The sequence below is a fragment of the Cuculus canorus genome, chromosome 17 (assembly GCF_017976375.1).
Source record: "Cuculus canorus isolate bCucCan1 chromosome 17, bCucCan1.pri, whole genome shotgun sequence".
Taxonomy (NCBI): domain Eukaryota; kingdom Metazoa; phylum Chordata; class Aves; order Cuculiformes; family Cuculidae; genus Cuculus; species Cuculus canorus.
Window position 1 is genome coordinate 10,167,783 of NC_071417.1, and position 18,330 is coordinate 10,186,112.

At 39.3% G+C, this 18,330-nt stretch overlaps 1 protein-coding gene across 7 annotated transcripts in view; it reads left to right on the forward strand.

Moving 5' to 3' along the window:
• The window catches only part of CLIP1 (CAP-Gly domain containing linker protein 1), a 73,945-nt gene that overhangs the window by 41,733 nt on the left and 13,882 nt on the right, over positions 1-18,330 (forward strand). For 4 of the 7 annotated variants that reach the window (XM_054082091.1, XM_054082092.1, XM_054082093.1 and 1 more), the window contains 10 exons: positions 1,227-2,171; positions 3,485-3,601; positions 4,590-4,647; positions 4,884-4,967; positions 5,969-6,125; positions 6,781-6,946; positions 7,041-7,256; positions 11,793-11,930; positions 13,865-13,971; positions 17,039-17,159. In XM_054082091.1, coding sequence (XP_053938066.1) covers positions 1,227-2,171; positions 3,485-3,601; positions 4,590-4,647; positions 4,884-4,967; positions 5,969-6,125; positions 6,781-6,946; positions 7,041-7,256; positions 11,793-11,930; positions 13,865-13,971; positions 17,039-17,159 — 2,109 coding nt within the window. Of the gene's footprint in view, positions 1-1,226; positions 2,172-3,484; positions 3,602-4,589; positions 4,648-4,883; positions 4,968-5,968; positions 6,126-6,780; positions 6,947-7,040; positions 7,257-8,270; positions 10,557-11,792; positions 11,931-13,864; positions 13,972-17,038; positions 17,160-18,330 lie in introns of all 7 variants that reach the window. The other 3 variants (XM_054082090.1, XM_054082095.1, XM_054082089.1) reach the window with 1 other exon arrangement.

An 18,330-nucleotide genomic window follows, 5' to 3' on the forward strand; every position in this document is an offset into this window, starting at 1 on the left:
TTTAGAAGTAGCAAAGTTCATTAAATCCAAAAAAAGTCAGGTTGACTTGTGCCAATGCTTTTAACACAAACTTAGTATTTGAGGCTTGGTTTCTGAGCCGTTAAACAGTCGTTGTCGTACTTGCTTTGCCAAAGCATGTTTTGCAGTGGCTTTTTAGTCCTTTTTTTCCTCCAATAACATAATATTTTTGTGGATAGCATTGGTAATACTGTTGCCTGTCAAAATATCACTGAACACAGTTGATCCCAAGTCAGCAGTTCAGCAGATGTCAGCTCTTATGGAGGCAGAGAGAGGTTGATGCTCACACATGCGGCTTTTCTTGAAGTTGAGGTAGGGATGAATGTTATAAACCCAAGAATGTACTCTATCGTAAGTACTTTTAGAAAAGCAGTTGAAAGTAAGTAGGATCTTTTTCAGGCCGTTGGTATAATGAGGAGGCTGAAACAATAACTACCTAACTAGAAATAATAGCGGTAGCTCTGCAGGCTGTTCCATACCACAAGCTGCCTCAACGGCCAGTGAAAAGCTCGGATAGTGTGAGGATGCTTTTTCAGATAGAACAATGGAGATGATATAGAAGGAGATTCGAAGGATTTGTAAGCTAAAAATGTATTTTTCTGACAGCCTCATAGCTGGCATGAGGTGAATTTGGAAGCTGTTATTTCAACAATAAAGGCATCAGGGTTCTTTCTTTTTCAGTCTGCTTTAAATGGTTCTGAGAAACATTTTGCTAAACAGCGATACTATACATAAGTGTGGTTTGTAAGTTGTTTAGCAAGTGATTATTTCTAGATAACATCAGAAAACTGTATTTAAATTAATTGTACCTTTAGGAAGAATATAAGTGATTATTTCTAGATAACATCAGAAAACTGTATTTAAATTAATTGTACCTTTAGGAAGAATATAACATACACGTCATAAAAAGAAGAATAAAGAAAATTGCCTTTTTTTTAAAGCAATAACTTAAATGAACCAACAGTCCGTCTTGTTTCACAGCCTTCCTTGTAGAAGGAGCATTTGCTTTTACCTAACGTTTCTTTACAATTTCCATAGGAGTTGACAGTAAAACTCAAAGGTGTTCTAATCCAAAATGCTGGTAAGAATACACTGATGATGTTAGTTTGCAACACTTGGCGGTTTCTTTTCAGTGAGGCCTAAGTGTCTTTGTATGAACATACCTTTTATAATTGTTTCTTCTTTTCTTGAACTGCTGTTAATCGTAGGTGGCCACGGTATCGGAAAAATCTCGCATCATGGAACTAGAAAGAGATCTAGCATTGCGGATGAAGGAAGTAGCTGAGCTTCGAGGGAGATTAGAGTCTAGTAAACACGTGGATGATGTGGACACTTCTCTTTCATTGTTACAAGAAATAAGTTCTTTGCAAGAAAGAATGGCAACAGTTAGCAAAGAACATCAGAATGAAGTGAATTCACTGAAAGAGAAGTTTGGAATTAGTGAAGAAGCATTGCAGAAAGAGATTAAATCGCTTTCAGCTTCAAATGAGAGAATGGCAAAGGAAAATGAATCCTTGAAAACGAAGCTTGATCATGCCAACAAGGAGAATTCGGATGTAATTGAGCTGTGGAAATCAAAGCTGGAATCTGCAATTGCCTCCCATCAGCAAGCAATGGAAGAACTAAAAGTTTCTTTCAGCAAAGGTGTAGGGGCTCAGACAGCAGAATTTGCGGAGTTAAAGACTCAGATTGAGAAGATTAAATTAGACCATGAAAATGAAATGGCAAATTTAAAGCAGAAGCAGGAAAATGAAAAATCTCAGCATTTAAAAGAGCTTGAATCACTGAAAGCGAAACTGTTGGCAGTCACAGAGGAGAAGGAGCAAAGCCTGGAGAGCCTGAAGACCAAGCTGGAAAGTGTGGAAGATCAGCATCTAGTAGAAATGGAAGACACTTTAAACAAATTGCAGGAAGCTGAAATAAAGGTAAAGGAGCTAGAGGTACTGCAAGCCAAGTACAATGAACAAACCAAAGTTATTGATAGTCTTACACCACAGATCAAAGCTGCTGAAGAAAAGCTTTTGGACCTTGCTGCACTTCAGAAAGCCAATTCTGAAGGTAAATTGGAAATCGAGAAACTTAGCAAGCAGCTTGAGGCAGCTGAGAAACAAATTCAGGATTTAGAGGCTGAAAAGGTTGAAGGAAGTAGCAAGGTTTGTATCAACATCCATCCTTTTATTTTTATTTTGGTTTTATTTTACATTTTCACATTTCTAATCTGCTACAGCAAATACATCACAGAAAAAACTAGTTTTATTGAATGCATGTTGTAGTACCATCTGAGGAGGTTTAGAGAAAGTATTAACCGGGTCATGTCTCTCAGCAGGTTTCCAGGGCTCAGTCTGCACCACCAAGCAAAAGAAAAATAATTCTTTCTGTGCTTTCTTGCCACAGACTTCAGTATGCCTCTGCTGAAAGCTTTGTATTATGAAAAGGTAGTCTGTTGGCTTATTTGGCAGAAGAACCCACACAGCTTAAGTTTTTAACCTTTGGTGGTAGAGGTATTGAGAGAAAGAGTGTCTTGGTGCTCAGTGGGGAAATGTTTCCTTTGTACCTTCCCTGCCTGCCTCTCATCAAAGGAGTTGATGGAAGAGGCTGTTGGAAACAAAAGAAAGCAAAAAAAGATCCTGGTGGAACTTCTCCTTAAAACAAGGGTATGCAGTGATGTTGTTGGGCCCTGTTCCACAGCTCTGGGCAGACTACAGTGTGCCTCCTACCAAGGATTTTCTTGGTTTTTGATGAAACATCTCTTTAAAATTGATTCTGTGCTGTTCAGTAGTTGAAAGTTGTTCTGCTACCGCAGCTCAGAATAAAAGATACCATTTCATTTTAGCGGTTCTCTCACATACCCAGTCTGTTTATGGCTTGACAAGCTAGAGCTCTAATTGCAGGATTAGTGGGAAAGTAACCGGAAATAGCTTTCCTAAACCTGTCACAGATGGTGCCAAAATACTGGATTTTAATGAACCTTTGACAAATTTTGAAGTCACACTGGGTTTCTGAGCCACCCCTGCGTGTGTTACAGAGCCTTTTAGAAAATTACGTCCCTGTGTGGCGTTGGTCTGAGTAGGCAGTGGAAACTAAAATGCTAAACTTAGCTGATAAAAAAGTTAAAAGAATAAAGAACCAAAACTACTGATTCAAGCTGTAACTTTGTTTTGACGTTTTGAATGTACTCAGAAATATCTGCCGTTAACTAATGTTTTCACCATTGATTCCAAGAGAACTAAACTTTAATTATTTCAAATGTATTCCAGGGTGCAATGAGTACTGTGATGTACGTAGTCATCACTGGTCATCAGCTTCGTCCAGTTAACGCGTCACATTTTTTTTCCTCTCAGTTTCTTTTATTTTTCATCGTACAGTGATTTTAATAGCATTGTTATTTCAGATTCAACTTTTCCTTTACCTGTTTCTTCATTCATGTTTTTAATTTTCTTTTACTCCATGTCATCACCTTTGTTAGGCCAGTAATCTGGCCAAAGAACTGCAGGGCAAAGAGCAAAAGCTTCTTGACCTTGAGAAAAACTTGAGTGCAGTAAATCAAGTTAGAGATTCTTTGGAAAAGGAACTTCAAGTTTTGGTGAGTAATACTCAAAAATTTTGACTTTATCCTTTGGATTTTGGCTTTTGTGGTGAAAGTGTAATTGAAATCTGTGGATCGGCTCTAAGCGAAGTATTTCAAAGCTATTTTACTCTTGGAAAGAAGGCAAGGATTCATGACTAATAGGGTCTGTCTCAGAATGAAAAGAGCATTTCACCCTTATTCTGTGTTAGCGGGTGTTTTGTCTAAACAGAACTCATCTCTTCATGGATTTCAGATGAAATATTAAACCAAATCAAAAATAGAATGTTAGTTTAAATTTAAACTATTCATTAAGGAACACACAGTCCTTTATTCTAACTTGTATAAATGAATGCTTGCTACACACATCTTAACAGTGGGGTTTGAATATGTTTTTCACCCGATTTGAAATTTTGCAAATTTAATTAAGTTTGCTAATATTCTGTAGTTGAGTGGGATTCTCCTGAGAAACTACACCAGAGCCAGGAACAAAAAGACATACTTTTAGGTTTTACTGTCCCTTTCATAAAATCTTTCCATGGCCATAGTAAACATTTGAGGTTGGCGGAAGAGTCGCACTGATGTTCCTCAGCATCCTCCCTTTTCTTCACAGTCAAGCATCTCTTCCTGCTGTTAAAGCTGGCAAACACTGGTGTGAGATGGATCACAAGGTTGGAGATGTCCACCTATGAGTAGTTTGGATAGCTTCTTGCGTTGAGAAGCCCAGAGACCACGTCTGTGCCGGGCTCTGGCTGCAGTTCCGTTGCCGCACTAGCTGATGGAGAAGTTATTTTGAAAGTTTAGGGACTTGCTTGCAACAAAGGCAAGGGAAAATCTTGCTTTTTGTTGCGGAATATATCTATGCTAAACTGTAACTAAAAAACTTTAGATCTGTTTATGATAGAAGACTGTTGTATTTTGTACTAGAAAAATACCTAATATAAATTCAGTGGTTGAATTATACTGCTAGACCCAAACCTTACTTTAGGATTTTATCCTTTTTCAGAAAGAAAAGTTTACTAGTGCAGCTGATGAAGCAGAAAACGTTCAACAAAGTATGCAAGGTATGTCTGCTGCTAAACTAAACAAAGAACTAAAAATCTGCAGAAAATAAATGCAAGATAAAGTTTTTTTCCCATGTACTTCAAATTTACATCTAGCAGCACAGCAGTTTCAGCTTTATGGAAAGGACAGGTTTACTTGCAGCCTCTCTTCTTAAGAATAATATACCTTGCGAGTGGGTGGAATTGTCTGCATCTAAATAGTTACTAACTCTGTTTTCAAAATTTTACTTGCATAGAAACAATAAAAAAATTAAACCAAAAGGAAGAGCAGTTTGCGCTCCTGTCTTCAGAGCTGGAACAGCTGAAGTCTAGTTTGACTGGTAAGGAAGTAATACAATGGAATGTTTTGAAAATGCATCAGCTTTGTGCTTTCCTTTGCCTCCTTGCCGCATCGTAGTATGTAATGCTTTCACAAACGCATGTGCCTTCAAAAGAAAGCCTTTTCTCTAGGCAGAAAACAGCTTTTGTGGCACTGTGTATAGAGACACAGCAGGGTGATGGTGATGTTAAGGAGACAGTGCAATTACACAGAAGATTTCCTGGCTGAGTGTATTCCAAATCAATAGTTTAATTTTTGTTTGACCTTGCAACAAAGTCATGCTGTGGTAATGGTCAGATACCAGACAAAGACTCGGGGACCAGGCGGAAATAATACAAGTATAAGAGAGTTAATTTACAGAAGCCTTCTCCATAAGTAGCATTTTCTTTCTAAGGACATTAGAAAGACTGTGGATCAGTCCGGTTGTCTACTTCTTCCTATCTCGTAGAACCTTGCTATATCTTTTTAGTTGTATATCTCGATTTAAAACCAATGTAGAAATAAATTAAGAATGATTATGCACCCCATAAACAAGCCTTTCAAAGGGTTGTTGTAGAAATCATCCCACTTGCCTGTGGGGGCAGTCCCTGCCCTGGACTGAGGAATTTTTTCATTGTAGCTTCACGTTGCTTGCATTGTCTTTTGCTGCTCTCCAAACTAGCTGGTGAGTTGTCTCACCTGTAAGACATGCATACCTCTCTTCCTATGTTGCTTGACTACCCTCAGATATCGGTAGACCTCATATAAGCTTCTCATGGCCTGAAGTTAAGTGAATCACTTCTGAAAGAAAGATTTCTTGACCAGTTGCTTTTCTACTATTTCAGAAGAGTTCTTAATCTTCTGCTGCAGTTCAGAGGTCAAACAATAGACATTTTTAATCTTAAAGGGGCAATTTGCAAGGTGTCCGTATAGCTCTGCTTATAGTCCTTTAGTATCTTCTAGCTAGTCTGTGCAGACCCTTTCTCTTAAACTTACCAGATTGCTAACCTTTGTCTTGCTCAGTGATGGAGAAGAAATTGAAGGAACGAGAAGAGAGAGAACAGCAGCTGATTGAAGCTAAAGTCAAACTTGAAAATGATATTGCAGAGATCATGAAGTCTTCAGGAGACAGCTCTGCCCAGCTTACGAAAATGAATGATGAGCTCCGCTTAAAAGAAAGGTATTTCATCATTGTCAGAACGTTTTCACATCAATTCTTTACTCCTGCACTCCTGACTTTCTCATTTTATCTTTTTGTAAATATCTGAGGAAGATGCTCCCGAGTGTCACATTGATGTGACAGCTGAACTTATTCTATCAAATTGAATTAATCAAAACAGTCTTCTCAGAGTGAAGAGCATCTAACATCTATAATTCTAAAATTCTTATGTAACATGCTTTTCATAGACCAGAGTAAATGATATTTTTAATAATCTAGACTGCTTTGTGATTGTACTTTGTAATTATTTGATTACCGGATAAGCTTGGTTTATTTTTATATAAGGACCTCGGTCGTGTTTTTATCTGGCAAGAGAAAATGTGTTCTGTTCCTAATAAAAACTGCATATAGAATAGTTGTTCTTTACCTTTACAAATCCACAGGCTCAGGGCAAGGTAAGTGGCAGCTGTGTTGCTGTGCGTATGAGCAAGAGTTCGGTCTCACTTTGTGTATTTAATTTAGCAGAACATTCTCTGTATGTTAGATAATTAAATCTCTTTATAAGTGTTTGGACAGGGTATAGAACTTCAGCATAATTTAGTGTCTTTCATCTCTGTGCTTGTCTTACTGTCAGCAAAAAGTAATGAGTAATGTTTCTTTTATTTGGTCTTTCTAGGCAGTTGGAGCAAATACAACTTGAGCTTACAAAAGCAAATGAAAAGGCTGTTCAGCTTGAGAAAAATGTGGAGCAGACAACACAGAAAGCTGAGCAGAGTCAGCAAGAAACTCTCAAGATTCATCAAGCAGAACTGAAAAATATGCAGGATCAACTAACGGAGATGGTAAAAAGAACTTTAAAAAGCTCTCACTAACTATGTGCACAGTATTGTTCCACTGCTTCTTTAAATGTGTTCCAATTGTTTTATCTTCTATCAGAAAAAGCAAATCGAGACTAGCCAAAATGAGTACAAGGATCTTCAGGCAAAGTATGAAAAAGAAACTTCGGACATGACTGCTAAGCATGATGCAGATATCAAAGGGTTTAAGCAGAACTTGCTGGATGCAGAAGAGGCGCTGAAAATTGCACAAAAGAAGAATGATGAGTTAGAAACACAGGCTGAGGAGCTGAAAAAGCAAGCAGAACAGGCCAAAGTATGTATACTCTCTTACTCTGCAAGTAGTTTAAAGCTTAAATCGTTCTTTCAGTGAATCGGTGTTTTTTTTCCTCTGGCTTCATGTTTCCTAGTAAGTGTTCTTGAACTTTTCCAGGGTAGATTAATATTGGTTAGGGATAAGAAGCAACTAACTGGTTGTCATCTTTAGATTACAGAAGAATCCATGAAATATGGTTTTCTGATGTTAACATTTTGTGTTCATAGATACCTGGCTTAGCACAATCAGTTGAAGCCAAATGTCATTCTCTGTTCCTTAAATGCATGAATTTTTAAATGTGTTGTGAACTATTTCATTTAAGTGTTACACACCTGAAATTTTGTCCTCTATTTTGATCCCATGTTATGTGCAACTATTTAGTATGTAGGTTGACTTTAGTAATTAAAACTTGTTCTCCTGTTTCTTTAATGTTATTGCTTGCTTTTATCCCTCATAGTTATTTGCTATAATCTCCGTTTTATACTTTAGGAAAGTATTTGGTGTATAAATTGGCACAAAAGTTAACTTAAAATACACCACTGATGTGGTGTTTCGAATTAAATGGGTTATTACAATATATTTTGGACAGAATCATGAGAATTGGCTATAGAAGGTGAATTTGAGAATTGGAAGTGAGTATCTAATATAATGTTAATTCATTTTAATTCACTTCGATTCTCATTAAATCATTCTCTGCCTCTTCTGAGTAATTTACATTCAGAAAATTTGTTAAAAGTAATTTTAAAAACAAAATGAGATCTTGTGCAGAGGAACCTGTAAACCATGTTTTATTATTATTAACCACTGAAAAGTTTTCTTGTGGATGGGGGGGTATTTTGGAATGAAATACGAGGGGTGGCTGTCAACAATTGAGTTCCCACAGGGACTGTGTGTCAGTATATACACTTTCTAGAACTTAAATTACGTTTGCTTTATTTGCCCTTAAAGCACATTTCTCATTTGTCTGCTTGACTTCATTTTTGTTTTCCCTTCTCCCTGACTTTATTTCTTTAGTCCTTAAGTTCTGTGTTAGCATCAGCCAGAAAAGAGATTGAACTAATGTCAGACAAGATGAGGGGTTTGATATCAGAAAAAGAGACTCTGGCACAGGAGGGGAATACTTTAAAATTAGAGAGAGGTTCCTTGTCATCAAAACTTCTAGAACTGGAATCAAAGATTTCATTAATGCAACAAGATCAAGAAGAACTTTGGACAAAAAATGAGGAACTTAATGCAGAAAACAAAAAAATCTTAAAAGAGAAGGAAGAAGTTGAGGCCAAAAACCAGCAGGAAAGCACTGAAAAGCTAGCACTAATTTCTGAGAAGAGCAAATTACTCTCTGAAATAGAGGCAACACAGGCAGAACTTCTGAAGGTAACTCAAGAAAATTATGCGCTCCGGTCTTCAGAGTCAACCTTGCTCCAACAGTTGAGAGAGCTTAAGGCCAACAAAGATGCCATGGATGTGGTATGTCAGAAGCATATCAAAGAACGAGAAGAACTGGAGCATTATCAGAAGAAACTTTTGGAAGAGAAAGATGGAGTTATTAAAGACAAAGATGATGTTATTCAGAAGCTGGGAAGTTCTTGTGAGGTCCTGGCCAGAGAACAGAAAGAGCTACTGCAAGAAGTGTCAGCTCTGACTGCAGAGAGAGATTCAGCCCTAGGTAAACACTCAGATCTTAAAAATACGCATATAGCCTTAAAAAATGAAATGGACGGTCTATTGCAGACAAGTCAGAGTCTGCAGTCTGAGAAGGAGTCGCTACTTAAAAATGTAGACGACTTGCGTGTGAGTTTAGACAATATGGTTAGTGAAAACCAAGCATTAAGAGCGAGGACAGAAGAGGTGCAGAAAGAGCTTGAGACTAAACATGAAGAACATGAAAAAGTGATGAAAGACAATCTGGAGTTAAAGGATTCCCTTGCTAGTCTCTCCTGTCTTCTTGAGGAAATTAAAGCCTCAAGAGAGAGATCCAATTTGGAATGTGCTCAGTTACTTCAAGAGAAGGAAGCTCTTTCTTCATCAGAGCAAAGGCTTTTGACTGAAAGGCAGGAACTTGAAAATGAAAATAAGGCAATTGCAGAAAAGCTTGCTAAAGCCACAGCAGATGCTGTACTTGCTGAGAAGGTTTTTACTGAGAAAATAAACGAACTGAACTTAGAAAAAGAATCTGTTTTTCGTAAGTCATTGCAATTTGAAAAACACAATGAAGCTCTTCTTCAAGAGAAGGATGAACTGGAGAGCAAATACTCAAAGCTCCTTGATGAAAATGAGTCTTCTGCAGAGGCAATTTCAGATATGAAGAGGGAACATGAACTGGTTGTCTCAGCCAAAAGAGCTTTGGCCCAAGAGAATACCGTGCTCCGTGATTCTGTTGAAGCCCTCAAGGAAGAGCTAAGTAAGAAGACTCTAGAAAACCAAGAGCTAATAGCCTGTAAATGTGACCTTTCCAGTCTTCTGAAAGAGGCCCAGGATGCCAGAAGAACATTAGAAAATGAACTGGCTGCTGTATCACATGCCAAGGAGGTCCTATCATCTTCATTCAATACCTGCTCCTCTGATAGGGAAATGCTGACCAGAGAGAGGAGTGAACTGCAAGATAAGTGTCAGAAAATAAATGGAGAGCTTGAGGTTTTGAAAGAAAACTTAACCACAGAGAAGGAAGCCAGAAAAGTGGATAAGGAATCATTTTTGTTGGAACGGATGGAACTTGAACACAACATCAGCTCCTTAGAGAAGGAGCTAGAAGAGCTGAGAGAGAAAAATAAAGAATTTCTAACTGAGAAGGAATTTTTAGTTCAGGAGAAAGAAAAATCTGAAACTAAACTGGTGGAAATAATGAAAGAAAAAGGAGCCCTCTGTGCAGAGACAGAGCAGCTTGCTTCCAGCATTGAACAACTGAAGAGTGACTTTGCTTCCTTGTCTACGTCAAAAGCCGAGCTCCAGGACTCGCACAGCCGTGTCTCCGAGACATTAGATGATCTTCGACAAAGGCATGAAGTGACAGAGAAGGAGAGAATGAAGTTACTTCAGGAAAAGGACAACCTACTTGCTGAACGGAAGAGTCTGGTCTTCATGAAGGAAGAAATACTGCAAGAGAAGGAGAAACTCTCCAAGGATTATTGTAAACTGCACGAGGAAGTAGCACTTTTAGAACAAACTAATAGTGACCTCTCAGGTAAATTGCTGGTCTTTCAGGGCAAAAATCAGATGCTGCAGGAAGAGGTGAACAATCTGGCCTTGAAACTAAAAGAAATTGAGACTCTCCAGGCCCAAACAGTAGCACAAAAAATCGAGGTATTGAAGCACACAGTTAAACAGTGGTTATACTAATACTGAACACTAACCTGGTGGTTTCCTCTCTGCACGTCATTGCACAATCAGCACTTCGTCTTGGTATAAACAGACTGGAATTATGGTCTAGCTCAATATATTACTTTGCGTTTTTTCAAGTTGTGAGTCTGAAAAAAACTTCAACTCCAATTTAAAAAAAAAAAATACTTCTAAATCTGAAAGCCTCTGCTGTTGCTGAATGTTGCAAGAAGACAACGTAAACTGTGAATAAAAGGAAGTTTTGTTTCCTGAACCTGGTAGGAGAAATTGAGCAGCGCCTCTGCTGAAGTACTCTGCAGCTTGAAAGCTAAAGTAGTAACAGATATGGGCTTAGATTAGGTCTTTGTGCAATTTTATGTTAAATTACAACAAACGAGAAATTTGAGTTATTCAAAAAAATATAAGATGACATACCGCTCATGTAAACGTAATTGGATAACAAGTGGTATAAGAGAACCATTTAAATTTACATTACAGAACTTCCAGTCTGTTAAAGACATTGGCGTCTCTGGTGTTCTTTTTATTCACAGAAGTTTTTTTTATTCACCACCAACACATTCTGTAAAGTATTTGTAATTTCAGCTTGTGTGGCTTGAAGCCCATAAAATCACTTTGGAATAAAATCAAATTGGAATGAAGGTATCCTATAGGAAGGTATTATGCCTGCCTAGGTATTTTACTGTTCTTAAGTAGTATTTACTTCTATGAGGCCATAATGAACAACACTGAAATCATGTGATAATTGGCTTTATATCCTATTTAAATTTTAATTATTTTCCAAATTTTTAACAGCTTTTTATAACTCCCCATTTTCTGAAAATAGTGATCTGTTGGAAGTGAATATCTGTTGAACTACTACTGTCTAAAGTGATTAAAAGTCCTAGAGCAATCACAGTGGTGGTAATTAGAAATCCAGGAATTAAAAAAAGTAAAAATGGGCTTCCTCAGTAGTGACACAAGCATGGGGTTGTGATCTCTTTCTGCATGGAACAGAATCTTCTCATGTCCATTTATTTTTATACTTTATGCAGCTTCAAAATGCAAATAAGTTCCCAGTTGAAGTCTTTGTTTAACTGGAAAGCAGCTGCCAAACAGTGGAGCTATGCATAAAGTACTGAGGTTAATCTTTTGCTTTCAGAAGTCCTTTTGGTAATACTTCTTTCTTTTTCCCCACCCTTACTACCCTCTTTTTATATATAGGCTGCCAAAATGGCAGAAGATGTTTTGCAGACTGTGGAGAAGGTGACCAAAGAGAAGGATGCCATTCACAAAGAAAAGATTGAAACTCTGGCCTCTTTGGAGAACTCTAGACAGACAAACGAGAAGCTACAGAATGAAGTAATCACATTTAAATGCTTTTATATGAAAAGTTTTGCCTAGTTTGTAAGGAACAGCTATTGAATTATGGAGAATTAGATTAGGCAAGAGTAGATCCTGTCGTTTTCCCACCACAGTACTCGGTCCTGACTGGCTTGTAAAAACTTCCTAGAGGAGTGCATGTTGATGGAAGATCCAAGCACTTTATGTAGCCATTTGACCTATGTATTTTGCATATGATTTCCAATATGTACAATATATAAGGTCATATCCTTAGTTCTTAGTTCAGTAGTGAAAAAAATTATCTTATGTAATAGGAGTTCTGGATGCTGCAACAGCTTTTGCAGGTCACAGAATCGAGAGATGTGGCTTTGCCTTGAGGCTTAATCAGTCTTGAGTTGCTTAGATGTGGCCACTCTGTGCTTCAGCTCCCGGGCTGGAAGTACAGGGTGCAGCTTCACACTCCACTGGAGTTCTGTAGGGTAACAACGCTCTTAACCCATAAGAGTTATCGCTCTGTTTCTCACCTGTAATGCACTTCTTGCATTTGATCTTGACATGTGTAATGCTATCATTTCTTCTTTGTTCCACTTTTCTGTTATCAGGATTGTGGTCTGACGAGGTACAAATTCTACTGAGCTATGCACTGTATGGATACATGGGCACAGCGGTCCCAAAGAACTCTACAGTCCAACATAGAATTGTAGATGGGTTAGAAGGGACCTCAAAGCCCATCCAGTTCTAACCCCCCTTCCATGGGCAGAGACACCTCCCACTGGATCAGGGCACTCCAAAGCCCATCCAACCTGGCCTTGAACACCTCCAGGGATGGGGCAGCCACCACTGCTCTGGGCAGCCTGGGCCAGAGCCTCACCAACCTCACAGTAAAAAATTTCTTTCTGACATCTAATCAAAATCTCCCCTCTTTCAGCTTAAAACTGTTCCCCCTCATCCTATCACAATGTGTGCAGTAGTTCCTCTAGGGACTTGTTTTAAGTCTGTGCCCTTCCACCACTTGATGATACTTCAGCATTCAAAGAAGCAAAGAATGCCCTCATGAATCTCTTTGACGCACTCTTGTCCCACAGTATCTGGTCTGACACTGGGCTGGCACCTTTTCTGCAGGTCTTGAGCACCCTGTGGCTTCTTTTTTGATGGTTCTTCCATCTTTTGTAGCCCCTTTAACGCTGGGTAGTGAACAGCTGGGCCACATCTTGTGTTGAAACAGTAATGATTTCCAACGAGATCTGATGACTCGAAAATTAAAAGCAGTGACGTTAATGGCAGGGGGTTCACTTTGTGGATAAAGAAAAAATCCACAGGGTCTATAATGCTATCAGAATGGCTGGAGATTATCCGTTATGTAATGGAACGTGTTGCTGAATGCGAACAAATCGGGTTCTCAAGCTTGTGGTGTTTACGTGGTAGATGCAGGCTCAGCACACGGATACTTGACAGTTTGTCCTGTGCAACAAGATCTCTGAAAGGAATGAATTTCTTATGGTTACAAGCACAACTTTCAGCTTAGTGTTTCTCAGAAATTAAGGTATGGTAAAGCAGGTATCGTAGAGGAATAAAGATCAAGGCAACAGCTTATTTTAGTAACAGCTGTTTAGTTTTTACAGAAGTGCTTTTGATTTGTAGAGCATTTAAAATGGAGATGCTTGGGAGCTTCACCTTTTGGATGGAGTATGTACAGCACGTTACTGCAAGCTCCTTTTCCATGAACTTTTGAATTCTTTGTGCTGCTCGGCTTGAATGCAGAAATTCTGATAACATTTTTTGTTAGACAAATGCTTCTCAGTGCAAACAGACTGACTGAATCAAAGGACTAAAGCGGAAAAAGTGGAACAGCTCAGCTTGGGCCCCCATTTTGCCGAATGTCTTTTTGGAGTGCTGCACCAAAGAACTGTGTAGTTTCATTCATGTAATGAGTTGGTTTTCTCTTCTTTAAGTTGGACATGCTTAAGCAAAACAACCTGAAGAATGAAGAGGAACTTAATAAATCGAAAGAGCTTCTAAATCTGGAGAACAAGAAGGTGGAAGAACTTAAAAAAGAATTGTAAGTATTTCAATGTTAAATCTGTTAAATCATTCCTTTGTGGTTACATTTACCAATTGTTTTTTGAAAAATTATGTTTCAGTACCTCTCCGGTATCTGCACTTATAAAGTAGATACTAGGTCAAAATTTAAATGTTAGTTTGATATATATAAAGCCTGAAATCAGGCTGTTGCTCCTGAATTGCTGAAGGGAATTGAAGCAAATCCTTCACTCTAAGCATTGTTTGAAATCGTTTGTTTGTTGGAGGAAGTATGGAGTTCTGCCACCTGAGGGCACTAGATTATTTTGAAAGCTTTATAATTAAGACATTCTGTATGGATTTAATTACAAGTACATTTGGAGTATTAAGTAGTTTTATGTGGCTTTGTTTATAGAAAATCTGGTTCTGCTTTTCAGTGATGGCTTTATCCAGTTTATCCCCATTGCACCCCTATGCGCTTACTTTCTTACTAGTACAATTCAAATGCAGTATATAGTACGGAAAACAAGAGTTAATTGTGTATTATTTGAGATGCTTAATTTGAGAAACTGCCTCTTATGTTTGACAAATTAACAGTGTGTAACGTTGTACACAAATTAACTGCAAAGCATCTGATATAAAGTCATTTTCCCTGTGGAATCTCATTGTATCAAAGCTTTTGGCGCAAAAAGTGAGTAAAAATGCAGCCTAGTTAACGCTGCCCTGCAGTCGCTGGGTGTCTCCCAGCTTTCAGGGATGTCATGCCTTAAATCCTAAGTCTCCATTCCCACCTGCACACTGAGAAGAATTTCTTGACTCATGGAGTGAGGGCTGGAATCTGGACTGACGACTGTGTGAGCAGCTTTGGCTCATTATTATTATCACTACTCTGTAAGTCATCTTGTGGCAGTTCCTAACTGCTGCTCTGAGATAAAGACAGGACACGAAGAATATCGGCACACAGAACTAATGCTGAGTTTCTTTACGACTGATAGTTATTACTGCTCGCTTTTAAAAGCCTCCCTGCTCGTATAGACAGTAGCCTGGGGTGAGAAGGCAAGATTTCATTCCGTGAGCGATTCCTACCTGCTTCAGCGCTTGTGAGAAATGCCAGAGCAAAATCATTATTTCCGGACTAGTGCTCGAACAGTGAGGGGCTAACAGACCCTGGCTTGGTGGAAAGACAAAACGTATCAAGCTGTCATTTAATAAGCAGCAAGTTGTTTATAGAAGATCCTCATCACTTTGTGGGGTTTTGTCATTTTTTTTCCTTAAGGTTATTCTTAGTCATAAAAAGGTTATTCTTAGTCATAATGCGGTCACTAATCATCAGTGGAATGAGACATTGGGGTATAAGTGGGAGCTCGTCCAGTTGTTTTTTATTTAATCTTTGTTGTCATCATTATTTTCTTTGTTGTCTTGTTTTAATTAGAGTAAGGTCTTAGCTTGCTCATAGGCATTTCTTGAACAGCAGTGATGTGGGTAGAGAAAACACCATTGAGCGGTGGTTGACGCAGGTAGTGCCCTCATCTTTGGGAGGAAGAGGAGAGGGCAAACTTTGCCCCCATGAGCTGTGGAGGGAGGTGCTGCCGCCCCTTTGGCGGTGGGAGGTTGGGACAGTGGCTCTGGTCTCTGTAGAAGAGCCTTCTGCATCAAACCAGGATGAAGACAATCAGAAATACTGTCTGGATGTCGTGTGTCGTTTCGTGTTGCGTGCTGTCAGGTGCACTTGCAGCTACAAGTCTAAAGTTCCTTGGCACTAAACGCAGGCGAGCATTTCACACAAATCGACCTCAGCGCTGTGTGTGATTGGTTTGTTTTTTTTTGCAATGCCCTGAATCTGTGCTTTGATGCCGAAAGCAGAAACTGGTTAGTACTGCAGCTCAGCAAATGATCCTGGTTAAAAATAGGTATGTTCCTGCATCAGCAAGTAGATTCATACCAAGATAATTGGAATCGGTGTTCGGTGATGTGAGCAGGCCTGTTTAATCCAGCCTAGGTGGATCAGATTGGAAAGCGTTCAAGGTGAGACCAGGCAGAAGAAATGGTTAGAAAACCATAGTCCTCCTGTGTGCTGAACTCGAACAGTAAATCAGACTTTCTTTGGTTGAAGCATGCCCAGTAACACACCAGAGTCCTTGTATTCTGAACCCCTTGAATAAGTTTCTGAGTTGGGGGATCTTCTCGCTCCCACGGTCATAAAAGTATTTTTAATATTCCAGTCAGGGTTTAACTCTGTGTAATATTGGCACACGGAAGTATCAAGAGTCCATTTTATGAAAACAAAACACAGTCATAAAAATTACTGTTTAACGAAGCATGTCTATCTTTTGAAAGATTTTAAATCTTTTAAAAGCTGATGTTTGTCACTTGTGTTACAGGCAGGCAAGGTATATTTTTTCAAAACTTGGCTGAAAATACACTTCCTTTGAGGGAACGGCACATGTTAGAGGCAGCAGAGGCTGAAGAAACCTGCAAACCCATTTTTTCCCTTACGCTTTTGTTTTGTCTCCTTTCTAGTTTTATATCTGTTAAAATAATGCAATAGATTAGGTACTTTCCAGGTTTGCCTTCTGTGATCTGGCACATTCTTATATGTTTGGATGTGTGATCTTGCAGGAGTATTTTAAGCAGTGGAACTGAAAGCTTTTTTTACCCTTTCTCTTCTTTTTTTTTCCCTTTTTTCAGCTTTTTTTTTAAAAACCAATTTTCTTGTTTTACCTTTGCTACACAGTCACTCAGACTTGTTCACTTCTGAGACAGTCCAGGCTGCAAACCTCTCCAGCGGTGCTGTCAGACCCCGTCTTGTATTTCTAAATCCCAGCGTTTGCTCACCACTGGGAGTGTGCAAAGCCCACAGAGTGAACTCACTTTCCATTTCTTTGAGTAGCTGATACATCTCAAGGAAAAGGCGTTTGCTGCTGCTGCAGCTTTTCAGGGTTAAACCTGTCCCTGCGCCTCTGAGGTATAGATTGTCACCTTCGTTATAGATCCCCTTAGCCACGTGACCTGGATGTATTTTTCCAAGCTGTGAAGCTGAATCTCTCCCACAGTTTTTTCTTGCCTCTCTCGTTCCTATGGTAACGATGCACTCTCTGTCCTCGCAGCGAAGCGCTGAAGCTGGCAGCTGCTCAGAAGTCCCAGCAGCTTGCGGCTTTGCAAGAGGAGAACGTGAAACTTGCCGAGGAGCTGGGCAGGAGCAGGGACGAAGTCACAAGTCATCAGAAGGTAGAGTGGCTGGAAGGTTTCCTGATCTGGGGTGGAAATGCTGCGCGTGCTGTTTCCGCTGATGCCTGGGTGAGGTTGCACTGCATGTTTGAGCTTGAAAGCTGAGTTGTTCTGAGGTGGTTTTGCAATAAATTTGGAAGCCACCTGCTTTGGGAGATTAGAACTGCAGGCTACCAGGAGGTTGCGTAACCTGTGAAGGATACTTAGAAGGCTTGGAAATAATCATAAATTTAAGATGCTTTAGCCAAATGTATTGACAGACACTTGTTATTATTTCTGTCAGGAGTAATTTTGTTATACAACCATGGCAATCTCCATCTACCCAGTACTAAGGAAGTCTAGCTCTTTAATTCTCCTTCTTATTCCTACTCTCTCTTCCCACTGAAAAAAAAAGTATTTAGGATGTTTTTCAGAAAACTGTCTACAACTACTTGGTTGGACTTAGTCTAAAAAGTGCTGTGCATGTGTATGCTTGCTTAAACTTCATACTATGCATGTCCATGAACAGCTTTGCAGCCAGGTAATGGGTACTAGAGGGCTAGAATCGATGTCAGATGGTTTTCTGGTGGTAGTTTACAGGAGAAAGAAAATACTCCCTTCTTTTTTTTACTATTATATTTCAATACATTGTTGGAATCTTAAAGTATGGTCTTAGATATACAGCATCTAACGCTGGTACTTACCAAAAGGTAAATTAGATTTACAGCTGTGAAATATGTGGGGTTTATTGCTTGTGGAGCAGTTCCAGTGACAGCCACAGCATGAAGGCATCTTTGGAAGATCTAGTCCAGAAACAAGAATGTAAAAGTGTTGCATATTGCCCTTCTGAGATGGCACCTGTGCAGAAGAGGTTCCCAGCAGCAGTGGAGCAGATCTCTTCCATACCACAACAAAGCCTAATATTTTTAAAGCCACGAGGCTGACTTTTCCCCAAGAGTCCTGTTTTGAAATACTGAGGATGGGTGACTAGAGATCTTGGCCAGTTTCTAAGCCCTTTTGGCTGCTGACAGGAGTGATGCACGAGATGCTTCATCCTAATGAGCCTTTAGAGATGATTAACAAGAGTCCCAGACGTGTGGGCTCAAGGACTGACTCATGCTGCATCTGAGTAGTGGTGTGGTAAGTGAACGCTGTCATCCTGCACAGCCGCTGGGAGCTCTGCACCCAACTC